The sequence below is a fragment of the Poecilia mexicana genome, unplaced genomic scaffold, assembly GCF_051168715.1.
Source record: "Poecilia mexicana isolate PSO_F unplaced genomic scaffold, ASM5116871v1 scaffold_16, whole genome shotgun sequence".
NCBI classification, from domain to species: domain Eukaryota; kingdom Metazoa; phylum Chordata; class Actinopteri; order Cyprinodontiformes; family Poeciliidae; genus Poecilia; species Poecilia mexicana.
In genome coordinates, this window is record NW_028263385.1 from 24754960 (window position 1) to 24779700 (window position 24741).

General features: G+C 39.8%; 2 protein-coding genes across 3 annotated transcripts; both read left to right on the forward strand.

The window, feature by feature from the left end:
- The first annotated feature begins 6809 nt into the window (after positions 1 to 6809).
- On the forward strand, positions 6810 to 15907 carry LOC106907982 (sialic acid-binding Ig-like lectin 10). Of its 2 annotated transcripts, XM_088014113.1 has the most exons (19): positions 6812 to 6989; positions 7084 to 7149; positions 7725 to 7823; positions 8070 to 8181; positions 8252 to 8397; positions 8483 to 8603; positions 9209 to 9342; positions 9627 to 9749; positions 10306 to 10452; positions 10621 to 10726; positions 11047 to 11210; positions 11889 to 12038; positions 12149 to 12280; positions 13035 to 13116; positions 13227 to 13275; positions 13480 to 13566; positions 13648 to 13781; positions 14211 to 14329; positions 15242 to 15907. In XM_088014113.1, the coding sequence occupies exons 2-18, from the start codon at positions 7101 to 7103 to the stop codon at positions 14305 to 14307; spliced, it is 1932 nt and encodes a 643-aa protein (XP_087870239.1). In that variant the 5' UTR covers positions 6812 to 6989; positions 7084 to 7100; the 3' UTR covers positions 14308 to 14329; positions 15242 to 15907. The 2 variants fall into 2 exon arrangements, with proteins under 2 accessions (XP_087870238.1, XP_087870239.1); XM_088014112.1 differs by having other exon boundaries at positions 6810 to 6989; positions 10306 to 10726.
- A 2175-nt stretch (positions 15908 to 18082) lies between these two features.
- On the forward strand, positions 18083 to 23586 carry LOC106907983 (B-cell receptor CD22-like). Its single transcript, XM_014973907.2, has 10 exons — positions 18083 to 19001; positions 19097 to 19435; positions 19514 to 19738; positions 20518 to 20796; positions 21363 to 21653; positions 21730 to 21808; positions 22508 to 22538; positions 22713 to 22856; positions 22937 to 23025; positions 23200 to 23586. Exons 1-10 carry the CDS (start codon positions 18962 to 18964, stop codon positions 23261 to 23263), a joined length of 1581 nt encoding a protein of 526 aa, XP_014829393.2. The 5' UTR covers positions 18083 to 18961; the 3' UTR covers positions 23264 to 23586.
- Positions 23587 to 24741: the final 1155 nt, after the last annotated feature.

Consider the following 24741-nt stretch of genomic DNA (forward strand, 5'->3'; position numbering starts at 1 on the left):
AGAAGTGCACATTTCACCATTCACACCATGTTGAAACTCTTGAATGTAATTAAATAAAGCTTGCACAGTAAAACATCTTACCTGCATCTCTCCTGTAAGTAGACAAAATACTCAACCCCACACTCTGTGAGAAAATCCAACTTTTTTTTTTTATACCTTTTTACTTTTCCACAAAATATCTCTTTCAGAAAATAAAAATTGTGAGTGACTGCTGTATATTTTGCTCCTCTAAACCAGCACTATTCTCTGGGTTTTGTGACGGGAACAAATCCATTCGTTCGTATGTGCCGCTGACTCACTTGGCTTCACCAGGTTGACCGTCACATGTTGAACGTATAATTCACTTTGTGTGCACATATGACACATAAATGAGAAAAGACAGTCAGCCTCAGACGCTGACATACTACGATCAATATAACGTAGTATGTCATATAATAAAAATGCATATATGGATATTTCCTCAATCCTTGTTCACACACCTGAGTGTTTGCCTGTCATGACGACAGCGCCGTCGTAGCCCTAATCTAATCTGGAGTGGTCCTGAAAGCCACCTTTTAACGCAAAGCTTTCTTCCAGTTCCACTTTCTAGACTGAAAAAACAAAGGATGCATTTTTTTAAATGCATTAGTTAGTCACAAGTCCTTAAATAAAATTTGTAGAAGTTACTTCATTTATGTTGGTTTACAATGACAGCTTAATAAACTTAAATAAACTTGGATAAACTTCTTTTTTTTTTTTTTTTTTACTTATGACCAATTAAAGCAATTTTCTTTATAAGCTGGAGCTGGATTCACTTTTTTCAGTGTGTTATAAATACGGGGGATTTAGAAGGGAGAAATGGCAGCCAGCATAACAAAATACAGAGTCTCTACTGATGAGGTATTCCGACCTGATGTAGCCGACTGATTGGGCGACCTCTTGCTGTTGCCATGTTGCATCTTGGACAGGCTGCACAAGACCCCCTGCTCTGGGGAATGTCTGGTGACAAGCACATTACATACAGTTGTAGTCAATCATACATATCCCTCAAGGTTTCATGTTTAATGAATTAGTGAATAGTTCATTGAAATTAAAGACAGTTTACACAAGGAAAAGCATACCACCAGCTCTTAATGGAGCACAACATCCCTTGACGCCTGCACAGAACACCGTGCTTCATACTGGAAAATATAAAAAAGATTTACCGTAAGCCAAAACGTAACATACAAAACATACATAAGCAGTTGTAATTTTCCCAGGTTTCTGCTTACCATCTTACAGGATTAGCACTGAGAGTTGCTCAACAGAAGGGAGGGTTAAGTCCCCAGCTTCCCTCCGGTCATCAATGTCAGAGATGCTCCTGTCCCAGTTTGTGATAAGGGCAGAAATATGTGTCATAATAGATTCCAAGCATGAATTCAGTTGAACCAGGACCTCATTGTTATTTATTTAAAGACGAAGGAAATACTTAAAGGAAATATAAAAGTAGTTAGACATGAACGTTACCATTTCGCTAATATAGCTCATGTTAAATCATATACTTGTTTGCAAATTGTATTGTGTGTGTCAATATTAAGTGTAATGTTTGGCAGCGATAGAGAATATGCAAAAAAAGCGTCTCTTTGACTATCAGGCGGAAATTAAGCAGTTTTTGCCCACTGCCAGCTCCTGAAAATTGGTAAAGACAAAAAAGTTGGTAAAGATCAGGTCAGAAATAATTTAGAGTAATAGCATTCAACGATGTAAACTCTGAAATGTCACGTTGTAATCTTATGAAATAACATTTAAGCTAAGTGAATTCTTACACCTCATGTTGATAAGACCGTATAGCTTTAACATAATGGCTCTAATTTTTATTAGCTTGCGCGCCACCAAATTAACCACAAAAAGCCTCAGTTAGCTTTACTGTTATTTAACGTTGGCTTTGCTTTTTTATTTTCTGTTTGACAGACAAACTTAAACTCTAAGAAAGCTGTTAGTAAACAGAGATTTATGACTTACCAACATAGTATTCCTGTTGACTAGCATGAATTGGTTGAAAGACTTTCTCAGAGTGTCGTGAAACCATCGGTACACTATCGACGTGTGAAGCACTTTTTTCTTCTTCTGTAAGCTTTAATGTCGTTGCTGGATATTCATATTTCCCTTATTAGCGTCACTAGCGTTTGGGCTTGGAATTACAGGCACCTATAATCTGAACATAGCTGTCAGTCAAAGGACTGGTGAGATGAGTGAGCAAGGACAGGCGCACTTTCAGGTGGGCATTACTAGATCATAGATGTGGCAATGTTTCTGTGGTAACAAAGAACGGAAGCTACACTTACAACACCTTGCAAAGGCTAAGATAACAATTAAGCATTAATATTAAAATATTAACATATGTTATAATCAGGAGCGATTCTAGGAATCTTGGGTCCCATGACAAAAAATAAAATTTGCCTTCTCCCCTCCCCCCCTTTGCAGCTGCTGTTACAATTTCTTGAGTCCATCTGACTCATCAAAAGCGTCACAATTTTAAAGGGTTGCAACTGCCTTGCTTTCTTTAGTCCAATACTGATACTAGCACAATATTCACTGCTAGTGAATTTTACACACAACAGTCCACATACTGCATGCAAATAGGTTGCTTAAATTTTTTTATTAGTTTTAGCTCATTGAAATGTCTCTCCCCAAAAGCAAGTCATAGGCAATGTGCAAACAAATACACATGAAGCAATCCAGACATCTCAAAAAATGCTGTTAAATTATTTCCTTCATTCATTAAATGTTAGTGAAATGGAGGCAAACAGTAGTCTGTAGCTAAGTTAATAAGGATAAATGGTTGTTAATCTCACGCAGTCTACCCACCTCTCTTTGAGGAAAAACTGGGCTATAAATTGAAACTCTTGTCTTTTTCTCTCTCTCTTTTTGAAAACCTGACTTTATTATTTTTCTAGGCAGCATAGTGCTAAACAGGAACCAACTATTTCATGTGGATCCAGGGGCAAATATGGAAATATGGATGTGTGCTTTTTGGTCTGGGAAGGATTTTTTTGTTTTTTTTTTACTACTTAAACAATTTTAAAAACACTATATGATTAATTTTGCAATTGATAGGGCCCCCGATTTTTTTTTTCTATTTCTATAAGACATATAAACAATTTTTTGCGGGAGGGCCCCCTATCGGTCAGGGGCCTACTGGGGAGACGATTATGGGTCTTACTTCCGGCGCCCACCGGAAGTAGCAGTATTTCGTAGAGAGCTGCTCAGTACAGAGAGTAATTATGAGTTTAATCACTGGGGGCGACAGGAACACAGCATTAAGTTTTGTGACGGAATGACCGTGAATTAACATCACTGCCAGCAGCTCGTTTCTCTGAAGAACTGACAGTAACAAAAAAGAGAAAAGCAGGAACGTTCTGAGCTGCAGGTTTGTGCCGACAGTGTAAAACAGTAGAACTACATAAAATTTGCTTGGTGTGATGTGAATTAGATTTTTCATTTGAATTAAAAAAAAAAATAAAGTTCATGAAGTGGCTGCAGCAAGTGTGTTTTATCATTATGTTTGGGACAGCAATAAATTTCTGTAAGACAAAATAAAAATATCTAGGTTTATTTAGTCCATCAGAACCAGAACCTCGAGGTTCTCCGTTGCAAGTCAGAGGAGAAATTACCGCAGATGCTGCGCTTCAGACCGTAATACGGATAATCTCCCGAACCGAACCGAATCACACATTAATACCGGAAAGTGTCGTAAGATGCCCTTGTGGAGCTCGGGTAGTTGTTGTGCTGTTCGTGGCTGTACTAATCAAACCAAGTTTAATTTGTGGCTGCAGCAACAAGAGTGTTTTGAACATCCTCCCGAAACAAAAAGGCAGAGTTTCTGTGATAAGCGGTAGCTGTCATCACCTAACGACAGATAAGGAAACAAAAAGAATCAGGAGAGAGAAGACACGGAGGACTGAGGAGACACAGAAAATCCTGCTGAAAGTCCATAGAAGAAGTATCCTGATGCAACAGGGGGGACACCTGAAGACACAGAATAAAGAGACAGAGATCATGTGAAGTAGGTCCTTCAATTACAAACCAAGCATTGCCATAAAATCTTATGCTGAAATTTCACCATTTCATCAGTCAGACATTGAATATTAAATTTTTTTAGAAACTTTGTAGAGAGCCCAGCATTGGTTTCTGATCCCAGATTCAGATTCTGCAGCTCAATAATGTCTCTGATCGTCCCAGGTTGGATCTCCTCAGCCTGTAAACCTCCACCTTCAACACCACCAGTCAGGTGGAGGTAGATGAGAGAACCCAGTTGACAAAAAAAGTAAGAAAACCTATTTTTACCTGGCTAACAATTTTGAATATGGATGAAATTGAGGCCAAATTATAAAACTCTTATTTCTTCTGTCCACATGTATTCTATTTGTTAACCCTGTTGTCTTTTCTCTTTATTTCATTTCGCCAACAATTAAAGCAGAAGACCTGCTCCACCTGCTGATCTACTGGTTGTAACAGATTGTGGAAAAGGTGAGGACATGATGATGATTTGATCAGAAAGTCTCTTTCAATCATATGTTATTTAGACGGAGATTAAGGAATGTATGTCTTATAATGTGATGATTCTCCAGTATCAATGAGACAAGACAACGACACTGAGCCAATCAAAAAAGAGAGAAGACAGAAACGTTGGAGGGAACAGAAAAATCCAGATTAAATTAAGACGAGTTTCCTGTTACTTTTTGAACCTCTCCCTGACAGCACATGGAGTAAGACCTTTATTAATAAACCAAGCTCCTATGATAAAAAAAAAATGTGGCTAAAAATTAGCTTGCCCAATAATAGAGTGAATAGAAACATGGAAAATCCAGAACCAGTTTCAGATTCTGAACCTGGGAACTTGGGACTCTGATCTCCTCAGCCTGTAAACCTCCACCTTCAACACCACCAGTTATATGGAGGAAGCAAGTAATATCAAGTTTTGGAACAAAGGAAAAAACAAAACATATTTTTACAGAAAACATCAAATATAGACAAAAAGAAAGTAAAACCTTTTTGAGTTCTTCCATCTTAGAATGTCTTATTTACACCAATCATGTTTGATTAGGCTAACATGTAGCAACTGGTTGACTTTTGATACCTACCAGAAACGTTTAGGCATCCCTTCAAAATGATATTGGCACAAACGTTTGACACAAGTCTAGTTAGTTTTTGGCCAAATGAAATTATGACTGGCTAAATTCTACCAGGTTGCTTTATCTGTGCATCCACGGTTTCATTTCCGTGGAGGGCTTGTGAGCAGAGATTGACAGAAAAGTTAAACTGCACATCATCATTACTCCTGGGTCAGAGCTGGGCTAAGTAGCCAATTGGCTAAACCTGACATCTATTGGCCAAGCCGCAGCAGGGTAGGATGTTAAAGTCATTTCGACTCATCAGGCTAAGTGGACACAGTTGACTGAAAGGTCTCGAACCTCCACACGTCTGGCTGCGGGTAGCTTTCATTGCCAACCGTTCTCAATTAGAGCAGAGGATAAGAGGACATCTGGGCGGCGGAGTCAACGTCTGTTTGACTTATGTATATTAATGTCCGCCCACAGGCCTGGTTTCATTTCATAAATAAACCTTACATGGAGCTACAAATGTCAGTCACTCTGTTTACAGCTTGGACTGATGCTGAGACAATATCCAAGCAGAGGGAGAACCTACCGACTTTTACTATGATAACTTGCCTCACTAACTCCTTTACATGAACAGAGTCAAAGTACTTTTGGATAATAAACTAAAATGAAAATACAAAGCCTGCCAAAAAAAAAAAGGGCAGACGATCCAGTGGCCCCAGGTTTACACTCCATCTGTTGGTACTAAATACTTTTTTTACAACCTTAACTTTTCAGCCTTTTTATGGTTGAGATCATTTTCTTAATTACTCAAGAATTAAAACCTTGGTTTTTATTCCTATCAGATCATGTAAGCAAAAAAAAAAAAAAAAAAAAACGAATTTTACTGTACAAAAAGTTTATTTACAGTGAGCAATGATGAAACACTTTTATACATACAGTGCAGTAAACTCTCCTGTGTTTTGTTTTTTCTTTGCATTTTGTTTGTTAATCCTTGCTGTGTCTTTTGCACATGACTCAAAGCATGTTGCAAAAGATGCACATGCTACATAGGTACATTTGCACATAAGTGCAAATGTACCTATGTGCAGGTACTATGCACATAGAAAGACGCATAGTACCTGCATCTTTCTATAAAAATAGCTTTTGGTTTGTTTGGTTTTTAACACATTTATTGGCAGCTTTAGTGCCGAAACAATTGTGAAAATTATTTTATTTCTCAAATTGCAGTGGCATAATCACACACAGAAAGCTAGAAATTATGTCTAACTTTGTACATAATAACTGATATAGTATTGAATGATACTGTAAAATATTACTGTACCATTTTTTTATGCTTTACTTTAAGGTTGATCAGCATGTAGAAGCTTTTACTTTGGAAATTCCTATGAAGATGCCAGGCTGCCTGTAGCCCCTTCCTGTGAATATTGAGCTTTTTTTTGGGTGAAATTAGCTTCAAAAAAGCTACTATGATTACTTTTTTCCCACCTAAGAGAGAAGGAGCAGAAGAATAAGGAGGAGGAGGAGGAAGAATGAATGACTGTTACATAACAAGTGAATCTAACACGTACTGCAGGTTAATGACATTTGACTTGTAGCACAGACACGCGTCTGAATCCGCTGCAGAAGTGATAAGATCACATGGATGTCACAATTTCTTCTTTTAGCTCATCTTTTGAGACGGATTCAGATGGAGAAGTGGAATCAAAAGCAACAGTGGAAACGGGTCAAACAATGACGGATGAGGAGCCGATCACCCGCCTCACCCCCTCCTCCCATCTGACAGACGCCAAACACTGAGCCTCTCTCATCGCTATAAAACCTCCTCACCTCCATCACTGTCAGGGACGTAAACATCCTGAAGTGTCTGTGTTTATCTGACTGGCTGAGGTGGATGCAAATACTCTGAGGGTGAGTTCTTGAGATCTAAATAGTTTGTTGACGTTTTGTGTGATCGGCGAGTTCTTCTTCAGCTCTCACCCGATCGTTTATTGTGACATAGCAGAGCTCGTGACAGCGGAGATGTTGGCAGGTGCGTTAGTTCTGGGCACCATCCTCACAGCTTTACCAGGTATGAGAGAAATGGTAATATTCTTTAAAGTTTAGTTTTTTCTTTGCATTTTGAAAACTAGAATCAAACAAGGCGTGTTGAGCTCACAGATGTTGTTTTTTTTGGTGGGGGGGGGATTGTTCAGTTACAGATTTTAAATTTAGGATTTATATTTTTTACTTTTAAGTTTTAAAATCAAGTGGTCGATTTTTAAGAGCCATTATGTCCACAATGTCCTGCTGCCAGGTGCCCTTCTCTTTACACTCCGGTTTATTTATAAGTATTGATTGTCTTTTGTGCAAGGTAGTCAGCCAGGCCCACAGTCAGCAGCACAGGTCGACGCCACGGCTGCACATCAAGGAGGACACTTCCTGCTTAACTTTGAAATGCTACTGTCTGAGATTTCATGTTTGAAATAGATTAGAAAAACAACTGGCCATGTACTTGTTGCATGTCATCACCCTGTTTACAGTCAAGAGATGGTAATTCAGGTGAGAATTGGAGAAAATGTGGTGGAACAGATGCTGATTTTTGTGGATTATTCCTAAATAAAGAGCCCTGACAATTGAAAGATTCAAAGCGTTTGTGTCTCCTAGGTACTCAGAGCAGGTGGAGTGTGTCGTTTTCCAGAAGAGTGATCTGTGTCTGGGCAGGAACTACAGTCACTCTGCCCTGCCGTTATGACTACCCCTCAGGTTGATCATTTGTTCATTTTGCATTTCTTTAGATGGACGGTTCAAATGTTTGTGAAAACAAGGAAATGTAATTTGTTAGAGTTTTATCTAACAGAGTATAAGAAATCTGAAAAGTTTAATTTTTTTTTCCCACTTCACACTAATAGTATGATGTGTTGGTGTATCTCATAAAGTATCAGGAAAATACGTTGTTGTTTATGGCTTTAGGATATGTTTAAATGAACAACATTGTGTAAAACTCCCCAGGTCACATTGTGAGGCGCGTTATGTGGTTCCGTGTCTCTGTTGAGGGTCGCAGGGAGTTTGCTCACCACACCGACCCCAACCAGATCAGCCCATCTTACCGCGGGCGCACGCGGTGAGAAGAACTGCAAGTGCTGTGATTGTTACAGTAAAATTACGTTACTGAGTTGCTGCCTGGATTCTAGCTACACCGGGGGAAGCTATTCCAGCTGCTCGGTTCAGATTCGGGCTGTGAAGCTGGGCGATGCGGGCCAGTATCACTTCAGGTTTGAGACAGACCAGCCGCTGGGGAGATGGACCTCACCTGACACCATTACTCTGGATGTTACAGGTAGGTGAGCAGAAACTACAGCTGCTGAGACATCTCAGAAAAGTCTCAGGATTTAATGACGTGTGTTTGTCTCTGTGTTTCACAGACCTCCAGGTTCAGGTGCATCCAGCGAGGCCAGGCAACATGTTTGGATTTGGAGAAACAGTCTTTGTAGGTTGCCAGGCCAGAGGATGTGCTGCCCCAGGGAGAAGCCTGGCACTCTACAGGTAAGTCTGCATAATGCCCATTTTATTAATATGAGCAGCCATCTACTGTGACCAGATGGGGGTCGACGGGACACGGAGGAGACGCAAAACACATTACTGAATAGTCACGGGGTCAGAATTACTTTCTAAAAGTAGAGTAAGAAGGCAAATTTAGGTCTTTAGGTCAATCAATGGTTTTTATCCAGGAAAGAAGATGGAGCAAAAGCAATGAAACAGAAGTACTCTCTGTGAGAAAAACAAAGATAATACACACAGTTAATGGCAGCAATAGCTCTGTCAGTGACTGTGTACAGGAAAGAGGCACAACTAAACCCTGGTTAGGTGGATCTTTGGATGCAAACATAAGAGAGAAAAAGATGAGAGATGAGAGAAACGACACTTATTTGACATAGCTAAAAACTGGCACCTTTGAGCTAGTCCATGCCATCCACTACAGCTGTGCTATCTGTCTAACTAGCCCAATGCTAACTGGCTAGCTAGCTAGCTAACTAGCCCAAAGTCGGCATTGTGTTGGGTTTCCTTTCCACCCCCTATCCCTATCTCTTACCAGCTAATGGAAAGAAATCATAGTTCACCATCAGTCCCATTATCATGTGATATTTTAGGAACGGATTGAACCTCGGCTCGAATGAGAAAAAGATGATTAACCGCTTCGACCAGCAGCACGCAGGGGCATACACCTGCCGCCCAATCCCACCGCAGAACGTCCAGTCACCACCAGTCTCTCTGACAATGGGGCGTAAGTAATGTCAGCCAAGAAAAACAGAAACTTTTATGATTTTTAACGTTTTACACCGTGGAGATGCATCTGGAAGTAATGGACAGGGGATAATATTTATTTTGCTCTCATTCATAGACGAGGACAAATGTCTTACAATTTGAAGAAAGCATGAAGCCGAGATTTTAGGGAATGATAATCAGACACTTTATGTCACATAATAGGCTGTAATATTTGAACATGCGTTACCAAAGCTGTTTATATTTTGTCCTAAATCATGCTTTCTCCGTTGTTTCTCACTGTAGACAGTCCTCGCTCCACTTCCATTGCAGTGTTTCCTGCGGGAGAGTTGTCAGAGGGGGGTTCAGTCACTCTGACCTGCAGCAGCGATGCAGCCCCACCTGTTGAGAGCTTCGCATGGTTTAAAGGTACACAGCAGGGACTACCTGCTGAATGTTGGTCGGTTGTGAGCTTTGAAGATTGTTTTATAATGGCATGCTGTCCTGCTGACACAACAAGATGTCCAGATCGATATGATGCCCTTCTGATCTAGTGGTCAGTCGCTGAAAGAAATACGCCGCTGTGTCACATCACATTTATCACCACAAGGAAACTTATTAAGAATATAAAGAAAGAAAGTGCTTCAGTTGCATGTGTTTTGTATCGATAAATAGGAGTGACAACAAATGTACCACCAATAATCTCAAAGTAAAACAATTACTCCTTAGCATTTTTTAACTTTAAATATTTTCTTCAGTCATTCTTTTAATAATTTACTTTTCACTTAACAGTGAGTAAATAGGTAAACAAACAATGTTCCAGTTTGTTTACCTACAAAGTGAAAGGGATGGGTGCGCTTGATTCTTTGTAAGTCACACACCCATTGTGGTGGAGATAGTAAAAGCTTTTAAAACTGGTTTTAAATGATAAGCTGTCACTTTTTATGTCCGCCTGTAGATACACATTTTTCTCCTTTCTTCGCAGACAACGAGAGCGGCAGCATTCCAGACAGCTTCCGTCCTCAGCTCCACCTGTCCTACCTGAAGTACACAGACAGAGGAGAGTACTACTGCGTCGCTCGCAACTCGCTGGGAACGGACCGCTCCGGATCACTTCTTCTCAACGTCAGCTGTGCGTCTTTTAGCCGTATCGTGGTCCAGATGCATCGCAGGGATGCAGCAGGAATATTTATGATAATTAAGTATTCTGCTAACCGGTTATTCAGCAGGACTGCAAAGATTAACATCAGGGTCTTTGTTGTCCAACTTTATGTTTTCTGTTCCTGTTCCTCCTGTGCAGACTCTCCCAAATACACACACGTGTGGACGAGTCCTCAGAGAGACATCAGAGAGGGCTCGTCTGTAAACCTGAGCTGCAGCAGCCACGCCCAGCCTCCTCCCAGCAGGTAAAACATCACCTTGAATCAGACCCATACAACTTTCTTTATTGTCCCCATTTTTTTTTTTCTAATGCTGGTTTTGCTACTTCATCATGTCATGCATTTGTTGTGGCCTTATTATTTTAATAATAATAATGATAATAATAATAATAATAATAATAATAATAATAATAATAATAATAATAATAATAATAATAATAATAAGGCCCTGGTGTCTTCTTGACCAACCATTTTCCATTTCTGTTGATTTGATGATGTCAAAAATCTGTTGAAATAACTGGGCCCAGTGGTCACCGTCATCATCACTTCCCTGATTTCCTCTGCAGGTATGTTTGGTATCGAATCATAGGTGACCAGGTGGTGCCTAAAGGTCACAGTCAGAACCTGACCTTTCCTTCAGTGGGGGCTCAACACGCGGGTCAGTACTACTGCATAGCATCAAACCGACTGGGTTCCCAATCCTCTCTTGTCTCTTCACTAACAGTCCTCTGTAAGTACAAGACGCATTCCTCCGTCTTTTTCTTACATAACCCCCCCCTTTTTTTTTTTTCAAACAAATTAACATTGTCCTGCAAACATATTCATACCTGGTGAACTGCTTAACATCAGACATGTGGAAGAAGGCTCCTCGGGTTCTCCGCGACATTTTGGGTCAGTAATTCATGGAGCGTCCAGCAGGAGCTCTACGCTGGTTGTCCATAAAGTTTCTCTGGGTCAACATGTGGAAGTCCTTACCCACTGAACTAAAACTGAACTCTGACTGGGATCACTTCAGATCAACCTGAAGAAGGAACTTGAGCTTTTTTTTATTAAAAAAACAAAAAAAAATCAGTCTTAACATGGCAGAGACAAACTAAATATTGATTTTTAGATATTTTCAAATGTATCATTTCCATTTTTAGTCCCAAGACTATGTGCTACTTTGTGTTAGCTTTACATAAAAAAATACACAGCATTTTATGGTTGCAACAAGACGAGACATGACAAAGTCCGAGGGCTGTGATGGTAAAACTGCTGGTCTTTGCTTCGCTCTCTGGCTTGACTTGTCTTTGATTTTAAACAGTAACAAGACCAGAATGATTAGAACTGCATGTTGAACTTCAGCTTGTCTTTATGAAAAAATGATTTATGATAACATCAATCTTCTTTTCTTCCCTCCTCTGTGCAGACCCCCCTAAGAACACCTCGATTCTGGCTCGCCCTTCCAGCGTGGTGGACGCGGGCCGACCCCTGACCCTGACCTGCAGCAGTCAGGCCTACCCAGCCGTGGACAACTTCACCTGGCACAGACTCGCTCTGGATGGTGGCACTGTACACTGTTAGCTCTGATTTATTTATTTTAACTTTTTTTCTTTTCTTTTTTTTCTTTGTGGTGAATGTCTGCAGTCACCGTTTGACTTACCGTTTCCCCTGTTCTTGATGACGCAGCATGGGTCACCAAGTCTGGGCCCGTCTTCACCTTCTCTGAGGTCGGTCCTGGTGAGAGCGGTCAGTATTACTGCGAGGCCAGGAACCGAATCGGAGCCCACAGCTCTCCGGTCCTGACAGTCAGAGTCAGAGGTACAAATCAGCTCCGATGGATCATCTTGAATGTTGCCATTTTCCTTAAAATGTCATTTCTGCTCTTATGATCAGTCCTGTTTTATTTGTTTAGTTCCTCTTTTTACTTTTTTCTAACTATTATGGGCAATCTTTTTGTTTTAAATTACCAATATAATCTATTAAAGTGCAGCCAGCTTCGCACTCAGCATTCAAGTGATTGGGAACACTAGGTTTCGCTGCAGTGAAACCCACCTGCTGCATATTTACAGCCATGTTTCTAATTATCTCAGACGCTGCAGAAGAAGAAGAAGAAGGGGGGAAAAAAAACTCCCTCTGAGTATTTGTCAGTGTTTATACCACCGAAGGTTTTCAGATATGGTTTCTGTTTGTCTGCGGCGATGAGCGATGAAGCCTCCCTGTCACCGTCGCAGTGGTCCGTCCGGCCTCTGGCTTTCATTGTTTCTCTATGATTCACTGTGAGTCATGTAAACCGCTCTCACTATGAAGAGAGGAGGTGATGAGGTGCTGCGGAAAACTGCCACTCTAGTCTAGACAGCTGAAGAAATGGAGCTTTGGAAAGAAGAAGTGGAAATACAAGACTCGAGTCCAGACTGGCGTTTTCTGATGTGCAGCTCTTTAGCTCCTCAAATCACTTTCCTTTTCTATTTTTATGACTTCTGTTCGGTTTTAGCCCGCTGAGCTTCCTGCTTTTGCGTTCGGCGACTTCGTCTTTCTGTCATGCCGGTGACGTTTGCGATGTCTCCGACTGCAGGTCGTTTGAAGGCGATCGCCTTGGCTTCGGCGGTGGGCGTGTCTGCTGGTCTCATCTCGCTGACGGTGGCCGTCATGATCAGGTGACTGGAAGTACCTTCGCCTCTGCAGCAGCTGTTTTTCTCTTCCTGTTTATTCATCACTTTTCTTCATCAATCTTTGCCACTGACTGTGCCTCTCTCTGCGTTCACAGCAAGAACATGCACAGAGTAGACACGGAGTCCGTGGACGATGTAAACAAGGTGCAGCTGTCTTTGTCGTTGTTTTTAATCAGTCTAAGAATAATTCAGCATTTTGTGTTTTACTGAAGCTGACAGTAGGAGAAAACACGGGTTTGAAGAATGATCCAGGTTACCGCAGTGAAGTCTGGAATGATTTTTCATGATTTGTGATCCTATTTATCTGGTTGATCCTCTGAGGTTTGTGTCTCTTCTGTTTGACCCCAGCGTCCAGCGGCGACACCCGACACCACGCGCCGTGAGCCGGCCGAACAAACCCTCCCCGTCAGAACAGGCAAGATGTCCGACATCCCGGTGAGCCGCGCTCAACGTCACCTGGGGGATGGTTCACCGTTGAAAGGGAAGAGGAATGAGATGTTTTCCATGTGCACACAGGAGGAGCCGGAGGATTTAAGCGACACCTCCCATCCCTCCATCGTTCCTCTGATGGACGCTCCGCCAATCAAAGAAGTTTCAGGCCGCAGCTCCGCCTCCAACTTCATCACTGTGCATTACTCCAGGATGTCCAGGTAGACACTAACCAAAGCATCCAATGTTTTGTTCTTAATGTTTTTTAATGCTCCTATATTTGGTTGACAAGTTACCTGTAAGTCAGTTTTGTACTAAGACAAATGTACAAGAAACTAGACCAAAAATACTTAGTAAAGTTTTGTGTTTTTGCAGTGTAAAGAAATGTTTGGGGGTACTGCTAACTGTGACACCAGCGATCCAGTTTGTGAAAATGTTTCTTCCCCCACTAAATGAGCCTCGACATGTTAAAGCTTGGAGTTTACCAAATGTGAGAACATGGCACTGCGATGTGAAAGAGTTTCACGTTCAGGCATTCTGCGCTTCCTGATCAATCGCTGTAGAGGGTTTTTCTTAACATCGTCTTTTTGTCTGGAAGATCAGGCTTTTGTGAATTTACCGATTTGGTGGACCTCACCTGTTTCCCGCAGCCCGGATCAGGTCCAGGTGCACAACATGAGAGGAGAGAGGAAACCGAGGGATTCTTCCAAAGTTGTTTACACTTTACTGCCCCAGCCTCGGCACTGAGCAGGAGGAAACGCCTCGTTGGGTACGACTCCTCACAGCACACACTGCAGAGGACAAACCCTCTTCTCTGAGGTTTTGAGCTTTGAGATGGTTCCATCGACATTTCACAAATACAGCAGAAATGGTAACATGTAACAGTGGAACGAGTTTCCTGAACGATTTAAAGTGGCAGAGTTGACCAATGAAAAGAGAAATCAGATTCCAATCACTTATATACCTCTGCTAGGTTGAAACCTATTTATTTTTGCCTCTTTTTAGTTGTACTAAAATAAGGATAAAACTATGTTCCCAACAGTGTGTTGGTTCGCCTTTTGTTTTGGTCTGAATCATTGAGGCCTCGGTTTCACCAGACCCCTGAAGAAACAAGATGTTAGCAGCAAGCGCTTTCAATCCAATACGATTTGAAAGGGAGCGTCCATACGTAGGTTGAATGTGCAGCACATCCTGCAGATGCTTGATTGAGATCTTGGAGACCAAGTCAACACCTCACATCAGCCACTTCTTACTGGTTCTTCAAAAGAAGATCTGTTCCAGCAGCGCTAGAAATGTTAAACGCTGCTGATATTAAAAGAAAGCTGGTGCTTAAGAACTGGTTTAGAAATGCTGCGTATGGATTTAGAGAATCCATACACTAAATAAACACAGCTCTATGTGGTTGGTGTTAGTGCTAATCGGATTATTTACTAATGCCGAAACTGTTTTTACTCTGTTGTCTTGATCCAGAATAAAGAAACTCCAGGGATTTAAACATGGCGCCTTCATAGTTCTGATTGGTTGTTTGTCCCCACACTCTCAAATCATTACACTAAGGACAAAATGTCCACCATCTGCCCTGGGTACCATGAGGAAGAAATATTCACTTTACCCGCCATGTTGTGTGTGATCAGCGTTCATCCTCCTGATATTCTGTTGCTCTGTTGTCTTTGTCCCACAGAACACCTGGACCGGTCTGGTGTGGACCGGACTCTTTGCTTCCATCACCTGGTGGCGCAGAGCGCTTCCTGTATCAGTGAATCGTGTCACACCATTCCAGTTCAGGCAGCTGAGGACCTCTCTGTGAACCCGGCTCCTGAACTCTGCTGCATGTCTTCTCCTCTTTTCTTCCAATGCATCCCGGAGTGGCATGCTGTCCAGTGAGGTGAAAATGCTTTAAAGTTCTTAAAGGGTAAAGCACAAATATAAAAAAAGCACCTCATGCTGCCTGGTTTGCACTTCTGTTTTCTTTCTCCAGTGACATTTTGGCACAGAATGTGTATTTGCTGTTATCTTTTGCGTTCTCTGACCATTTAGACTGCTGAATGTTTGTATTCTAACATAATTGTCTGTGATAAGACTAATAGTGTGAAATTAGGAATATTAGTATGTGAGTCCTTAGAGAACATTTTGACTTTTCAGTGATTGGGATCTGATTACTTACTCTCTGCGTCTTTGTTGAATGCAGATTATTTTAACTAACTGTAACTTAAATGGTGAAAACAAGGATAGTGAAGAAATATTAAACTCAAGTGACTTCTCACTTTGTTTTTTCTAGTTTACTACTGACTGTGAATTATAATTTGGCCCTAAATAAACATTATGTGCGTATCGACTGAATTACTAATTACAACTGTCAATTTGACTTTTTTCACAACACATTTGAGAAACTCCTGTGACTCAAGAATTTGTTGCCACGTGGACGTTTTGTTCTTTCTTACAACACAGATATGATGTTACAAAATGTGAGGACATTAGGCATGGCAGCTACATTGCTGACATTTTGCAATGATGTTCTTTGGTTGGTCAAAAATGGAAATGAAAAGCAATCACATGCTTACTCAGCTTGTGTTTCCTCACATTTTGTCTCAACCTGATCGGTTTCCTCAAATTTCATATGGCTCGACATCAAAAGAAATGTTAATTCCTAAAGTAGAAAAAAAATATGCATTTTAATCTTTACATTTCCTTTACAATGCAGAGATTCAGCTGCAATGTTTAGGACTGAAAAGGAAAAGAAAAACACTGTATGCATTACTATATGAATATGCAATTATGATTTTTTATTATTATTACACCAGGATTATCTGAATAGATTTAAATGAGAGCTCAGGTTACTTATATATATATATATATATATATATATATATATATATATATATATATATATATTAGAGATGTGCCGATCAGGTTTTTTCCTACCGATACCGATCACCCATGATGGCCGATACACCAATACCGATCACCGATACCGATCACATAATTATTATTTATTTATTTTTTATAATAAACACTACCGGTTACATTATGTGGAAAAAGGAACCATGAATTCACCTTAATTTAGACAAAAACTTGTTTTTAATAACTTTTTCCAAGAAGAAAGCTAGCATGGTGGCTAGCTGATTACTGCTAGTTCTGATTGGCTGTTTCTGACTGAGCGGAGTAATTATGCAGGACAGGGAGGAGATCGATTATTTTTTCAGAGATTATTTGTCTCATGTTAGGACAGCGAAAGTTTTAATACGTATGTAAAATGTATTTTTTAAGTTAGATGCTGCAGCTTTAAACAGAGGTTCGGTGAGAGTCACTACCAGGTGGAGCAGAAGCGGAGCTCCGTCTGTGAAATATTACTACCTGTAGCGTAGCAGCGGTTCAACAGCGAGAGCAGAACCAGCGTCTTACATCGCAGCACGAAGACAAATAATTTTGCGGGTTATTTGTTTAGTTTTCTGACCGTCATGCTAATCCGGGTGAGTGTTTGTAGCTGTGCGCTGCTTTACCTGCTATCTGATCCTCCATATGTCTTTTTTACTGCAGTGAGCCTCGATGTAGCCAAACTCCGTCAAGTATGGAGTTTGGCTATACTCCATACTTGACGGAGTATAGTATGGAGTATAGCCATACTATATGTCGTTTTTAATACGACATAAAAACATTGTTTTTATGTCGTATTAGCTTCGTTGTGTTGATGCATTTTGACCTGCTTCAATTTTCCGCCGCAACACGCAAACTTCCCCATTCACTCAATGCGTTATAGTTGCACATCGCTTAAGATTTGTTGTTGCGCGTTTGCGCAGAGTGAAGGAAAGAGGAGACCAGCTGCACAGGCAGGATGCGAAATGAGAAGTAGGTGATCGGTATCGGTAAAAGAGACAATGATCGCCGATCACCGATCATGCACTTTTTCACGAAAATCGGCCCGATTATGATCGGTGACCGATCGATCGATCGATATATATATATATATATATATATATATATATATATATATATATATATATATATATATATATATATATATATATATATATATATATGTATATATATATATATATATATGTATATGTGTGTATATATATATATATATATATATATATGTATATATATATATATATATATGTATATGTGTGTATATATATATATATATATATATATATGTATATGTGTGTATATATATATATATATATATGTATATATATGTATATGTGTGTATATATATATATATATATATATATATATATATATATATATATATATATATATATATATATATATATATATATATATATATGAACAAATAGTATACATCAGACTGTCAATTAGATATTTTGAATAATGCCTTATAATTCTACATGTGATCAGATTTAATAAATGAAGGTCATGTGAAGGTTAAAACTGAATAAGCCATTGAGTTTAAGAACATTAAATAAACTTATATACAGCAAAAATGAGAAGAAAAGAAATCAGCCGCTCTTAGGAATCTAAATGGATTTCTAATTGCGGCTGTGTGGATCAGTGTCTCCCCCTAGTGGACACAGAATAGATACAGCTGGCATTGGTCAGCCACCAGGTCAAAAGGACATGTGAGGTCGCGACTTTATTAAATCACAATCTTTACTTTTTTTAACAGTTCACTGGAGATTTTTATTGACCTGTCAGAATGAGAGATGCGCTTCCTCCTTGATCAATTCTCTGTAAAACTTGAAAAATATTTAAAGTACAAAAAAAGATGAACATACAAATCATACCAAACAGCCGACTTTGTTCAAATTTTCCACAGAAAAACTGACTTTGTGATCTTTTTGGTAGCGGCTCTTTCTCCGTGTTAAGGAATTTGAAGTCTAGTAGTAAAATCCTGCTGAAGCACACATCCCGCTCTGCAGATGGTGCAGCGGGCAGCTGTGGCCTGTCAGCATATGAGTAGCTGTAACCCTTCTAAAAACATGTCCAGTAGCCACATGTCTTTTACGTATGTTACATAAACATCTCTGCAGAGACATTCCCTAAAAGAAGAAAAACAGTGAAAACCAGTAAACCGTGCATGTCTTACTTTGCATAACCGCAGCGTTGCGCTGCTGGATACTGAACATTCTGTACTCTGTCTCAATGCTGTGGTTCAACAAATCAGCTGAATCAGTCTTCTCTCTCCACATCTTAACTCTCTGTGTCTTTTGCCAGCCTATTATATCATGAGAAGGTGTTTAGCTGAAAGGTAACTGTAACTCAAAAGTGTCCCAATATGACAAAAAGGAAGCAGGGGAAGGAAGACGTTCCACTTCTGCTTTCCACTGACCAAAAAAAGAAAAAAAAAAAAAACGCCCCAGAGATATACAAAATGAGCTCTTCCTCCTGTCCTCATACTGTACTCTACAATTTCATGATTTACTGGCTGATTTAAACTATGGGAAGGTGGATCATCATTATTCTGGGATTAATTCCAGGTAAGATAATATTTTCTGGATTGTTTTTGCCAATGAGTTGACATTAACTGTATCTTATTTGGTTTTGAAATGTTATTATTTTTTTTATACTGAAGGTGTCTGGAGTGGAACATGGGGGGTGACCTATGAAAACCAGTGTGCTTTAAGAGGGACGTCAGTAGATTTGAAGTGCAAGTACGGCTATACTTTAGGGAATCTCGTCACCTGGGTCGGCTGGTTTAAAGCCCAACAGGTCTCTAACAAATTGACTCAGGTTCCCCTCTCACAGCTCCCTTCGCCGCCAAACCATTTTAAATACATTGGTGATTACCGCGGCAACTGCAACCTGAGGATCAATAATGTCCAGCCTTTGGATCAAGGAGCGTATTATTTCAATTTTGCCGCAACACTTGGGAGCTGGACAAGTGACACGTACGCTTTCTTGTCTGTGAGAGGTAATAACACAACAACGTACAAACACATTTCCAAGACTTTGAAGTGACTCGTGCGTTTCTCTGTACCTGCGGCGACAGAGCTGACCACAGTGGTGGAGCCGAGCGTTGCCAGGGAGGGGGACGCTGTCAGGCTGACCTGCAAGTCGGGCTGTCCTGAAACTAGAAAGATCAACTGGTTCAAAGATGGGCGACTTGTTCAGAGGTCACAGTTCCAGGCCAGCAGAGAGGATGCTGGGAGCTATTTCTGCGCCATCCAGGGAGAGGAGACGGTCCGGTCGGCCTCTGTTGCTCTGAGTGTTCACTGTGAGTATATGAAGGATGTTAAATATTAAATATTGTCAACTTGAAAGCACGTTTCGCGCACCCTACTCCGCAGCAGAGTGTATGTCCCAATTATTCCTGGAAAAAAGTGTTACTGTGCTTCCCCTTTACTTCCTGAGTCACGACTGGCTTCTTGTACAAACACAACTGACTCATTGATGGACATCTTCTTGCTTGCTTACAGACAGAATAGTACTTTAAATTTGCCTGATATTTTAATGAGGTAATTGGAGAGAACACACAACCAACATGTACCAAATATAACAAACAGCTCTATTTATAACCACACCTCAACACCAAGAATTGTTCTGTGTTAATTTTTTAATGAACAATGAGTTTATTGCTTAATATTTTGTATTTTATGGAATTATTAGAACAATATTTTGTTGACTGCAGTTATTAGAGCTAAAATAATTATTGAAAATGAAACCTTAAAAGCAATTCGTCTTTGTTTTTTTTCTAAATCTTCCCTTGAAAAATCTAGCTGAAAAATAAGGCTTTAAATTAGATCACATTTATTCTTGGCATTCCTTGTAAAGAGGAACAAAAAGACACTTTTAACATCACTGGACACACCCCTAAGAATGCTGGTGAAATTAATTTTACTGAAGAATTTCAATGTGGAGAAACTACAGTTCACTAAAATACCAGCCACTCGTTTAATCTTACGTATCTTATGTAATCAAAGAAAACCTTTCATCACCACCGTCTGAAGCCTTTTGCACTTGTGAGACTAAACTTCCTGCTCTTCTGTGAACCAGATGCTCCTACGGACGTAACGCTGTCAGTGAGTCCATCTAGAGACGTCGTCAGAGGAAGCCTGGTTACCTTGACCTGCAGCAGCAAGGCCAACCCTCCGGTGGCTCGGAGCGGATATCGTCTCTACAAGGACGCAGCGTATGTGAGCTCGGGGCAGAGCCATGTCATCTCGGACGTCCAGCCCAGACACAGGGGGCGGTACCACTGCCAAGCCTGGAACAACATCAGCAGGAGCGGCAGCAACCTGATCAACTCATTGGCGGTATACCTGGACGTCTGGTGTGAGTAGACCGACAGCTGGAGTCTTTACAGAGACAGAGTGTTACTGATGAGGATTATTTGGTCTGAATGTGTGATTTTGCTCACAATCATCTCACTCACCACTGGCGTTCAGAACGCTGCGATATCCATTTCTCTTGACATTGACAGATGTTTTTCCTCCCAATAAAAGTTTCAGCAGGACGTACGGCTAACGTCTTCAATAAGCTAACCATCTGACTCTTACAGAGCACATTTTCATGCAGAGGATTTTCCGAAGTGAAACATTAGCAAGTTTCCTCTCATTGGTATTCAGCCAGAACATGTAGTTTCAGTTCATCATGTCCAGGCAAAACTTACAGAAAAAGTCCTGCTTTATAAGCTTTTCTTTGAGACAGAGATAGCAGAGCAGGTGGTATGAAACAGAAGAACTGCTGCAGTCAAAACAGTCTCTCTTTCAATGTGAATAGTATTTTAAAGGCACTCAGATTGTGTACAGACTAAGATCCAGCCTTGTACGAAAACCTATAAAATGTATAAGAAGAGCATTTTGCTAATATTATTTTTTAATGACTCTTTTTCTCTCCAGATCAGCCGATGAATGTTTCAGTTTCAGTGAGTCCAGAGCATATTGTTGAGGGCAGCGGCGTCAATCTGACCTGTATTAGCAATGCTAACCCTGCAGCAGACAACTACACCTGGTACAAAAGAACAGAACCGACCGGCTCCCACTCCCTGGTCCATGTGGGCTCAGGACAGGTGCTGTCCCTTCCCTCCATGGAGGCGTCCCACAACGGCCTCTATGTCTGCTACGTGAGGAACAACCTCGGAGAGGGCAACTCAACCGAGGTGGTCCTGGCCATGGCAGCAGGGCAGCATGGTTTGTGGCATTCCTCACTCACTGCTGCTAACCATTAACTTTATTAAAACCTAAAATGACTTTGTTTGCTCCGCAGGCAGCCAGTCCCTTCCCATCTTAGCTGGAGTCGGACTACTTCTTATTGCGGCGTTAGTTGCCGTGCTGCTTTTGTTCTGGTGAGTCATCAAACAATTAGGAGTTTGGGCGACTAATTTGAGTCATGCGGTTGTTACTGTTGGCCAACTTACAGCTTGTATGACTTCATTGTCTGGAAATCTCCTTTTCTGCTTGGGACATTGCCTTTCGACAAATTTCAACACACATAACTTACGTAGCATGCATCATTTGAATTTTTATTTTTGACAACCAGTTTGCAGCCACAGCAGGCAAAGAGCGACACAGAGGTCACTCAAAGTGCCTTGCAAAAGTATTGATACATCTTGAACTTCTTGATTTGTGGTGATGTAAAAACCACAGCCAAGCGTAAGTTGTTCTAAAAATCAGGAAGGGCCAACATTTCAGACTCTGGATGTGCAAAGCTGTTAGACACATTTCCTGTATCTGGAAAAACACAAATCAGAACTTTAAAAAAAAATGTCTGTTTCACTTTCTATGAAAACATAACCTGATAATTCAGATGAATGATAAAAAAAATAAAAATAAAACTGTATTTCTTGTACATTTTCCACAGATCTCCTACAAACAGTAAAATAATTACTTGTATGTAATCTGAGTGTCGACTAGTAGTCGGATGTATTTACCAATATTGCAATATCGGTTAAAAAGATGGCACAAGATGAAGCAAAAGTAAGGAACACGCTGTTCTGTAAGGTTAAAAATTAACGTCCTGTTAATTTCCTTTGTTGTTTTTCCAGGAGGAAACAGAGGTCTGAGGTGGATAAAAAAGTGAGTGCATCTGCAATAAGCTGTGAAATAACATCCTAGCTTTCCAAATTCAAAGAAGTGAGCTGTGGCTTGCTGTTTTTGCTTAAATAAAATTTTATGTGGCATTTTGGGGAAAAATTGAATTAGAATTTTAAAAAGGAAAAACAAAGACTTTTCCTCTGGTTTGTCCATCAGACTCATTTAGTCTCCAGACTCCATGGAGGAACATCAAACCCTGAAGAACCGACAGAAACAGTTTATTCCAACATTCACGTGCCTCCATCTTCTCCTCCACCCGTCTTTGACCCCTACAGCTCTCCAGCTTCACGCGGGAAAAATGTAAATATGTTTGCATGAGTATACAAATTAATATCTCTAATAGTAGTCTAACTGAGACCATTTCATTCTTTTATCTTTAGACTCCTAAATCTTCTGAGGCTGAGATTATCTACACCACAGTGACAGTCAAACCCAGAGACAGGAGCGCAGCACAACACAAAAACTCCAGGTAGGTTTATATGTGCAACAGCATGTTTCCATCATTAAACAAATAGTTCACAATAAAATACATCCCTGGAGAAACTCTTATCTGCACTGCAACAGTAGCAACATCAGCAGGTCTTAATCAGTGGATTGATTGTCATAAAGTTTATACTAATTTACAGTACGATCTTCTCCTCAGGTCTAAAGGCAGAGAAGATGGCGGCTCGGTGATCTACGCCTCCGTCGTCAAATCCAGTAGATGATTCATCTCCTGACAACATCTTTGTTTTAAAATACACAGTCAACACATTTCAGGAGAAAGAGACATTAAAAGCTAAAGAATTCAGAATTTTTGTGAAATATAGTTTTTATTTATTTCTTTTAATATTAAATTTTGCGATTACAAAATCAGTTGCTTGTATTTAAACTATATTGTGATTTAAATGTTTTATGTCATTTTTGGACAGCATGAACCACATCATGTCCGTGTTCTGCACAACTGTAAATATTATATTCAGCGCAGCAATGTGTTTGTAAAATTTGAATTAAAGAAACATTGAAGAATTTTCAGTGAATGAAAAGGAAACTAACTTCTGCCTTCATCAGTCTCAGAAAACGACCAGTTTATTATTTTTGATCAAAAACCATTTATATTTGCAACCTGCTCTCAGCAAACACACTGATAATTCCACTGTTTTTTTTTGCATATTAGGTTATGTCATTTTTATTTCTGAAAAGTATAAAACATGTCAATGCATTATTTGGTAAATGTAACACAAAGAGGAACAATATTGTCTTGCTAAAAATATTTTTTTGTGTTCATGATTTTGTGGTTCAAGTTTAATATAACAGTTCTGGGGATATCAGTACACATACAAACAAACACATGCCAGTATATTACATTCACAATTCTAAAAAAAATAATCAGTAGAAAAAGGTTTTATGAGATGGGAATTTAATTATTATTGCACACTTGAATGGCAAGATCTGTCCCTTTCCTTTCACCTTGCAATTATTCTCTATTATGTCAGTCACATAAGGCTCCATTAAAATACTTTGAAGTTTGGGTAACACTTTATTTGAAGGGGGGTGAATAAGACTGACATGACACTTTCATAAACATGACATACACCTGTCATGAACATGAATAAGCCTTCATGAATATTTATGACTGTTGTCATAAAGCATCATTCGGTAAATTATGACACTTTTAAAACAAATTTGACATTATTCAAAATGTCTTTGTTATGACAACTTGACATTAACCAAAAAATAATTACTGATATAAATTTGTTATAAAAGTATTACTGATTGCACTTTAAAAATTAGGTAACTTTATGTTATTAAAGGTAAAGTTTAAACAGTAGTTATTTCCTGGTCAATGTCAAGTTGTCATAACAAAGACATTTTCAATAATGTCAACTTTGTATTAAAAGTGTCATTATTTACCGAATGACGCTTTATGACAACAGTCATAAATATTCATGAAGGCTTATTCATGTTCATGACATGTGTTATGTCATGTTTATGAAAGTGTCATGTCAGTCTTATTCACCCCCCTTCAAATAAAGTGTTACCGAAGTTTGTGTTTATAACATGACAAAAGCTGAGAAAGTTCAATAATTTGAACAGAGACAGGACCTGACTAATATTTACAACAACAAAACACTGATTGGGGCGATTGAAGTGGATATAAAGTAAAAGGCACATACTGAATGTTATGTGGAAACGTTATAAAATG

What these genes read in the sequence shown, in the direction of transcription:
- LOC106907982 (XM_088014112.1), top strand. Translation starts at nt 7,101, where the DNA reads ATGTTGGCAGGTGCGTTAGTTCTGGGCACCATCCTCACAGCTTTACCA. An exon ending in CATTACTCTGGATGTTACAG is followed by an intron (nt 8,398 to 8,482) that starts GTAGGTGAGCAG and finishes TGTGTTTCACAG; the next exon opens with ACCTCCAGGTTCAGGTGCAT. An exon ending in AGAAGCCTGGCACTCTACAG is followed by an intron (nt 8,604 to 9,208) that starts GTAAGTCTGCAT and finishes GTGATATTTTAG; the next exon opens with GAACGGATTGAACCTCGGCT.
- LOC106907983 (XM_014973907.2), top strand. Translation starts at nt 18,962, where the DNA reads ATGGGAAGGTGGATCATCATTATTCTGGGATTAATTCCAG. An exon ending in TGTTGCTCTGAGTGTTCACT is followed by an intron (nt 19,739 to 20,517) that starts GTGAGTATATGA and finishes TCTGTGAACCAG; the next exon opens with ATGCTCCTACGGACGTAACG. An exon ending in GGTCTGAGGTGGATAAAAAA is followed by an intron (nt 22,539 to 22,712) that starts GTGAGTGCATCT and finishes TTTGTCCATCAG; the next exon opens with ACTCATTTAGTCTCCAGACT.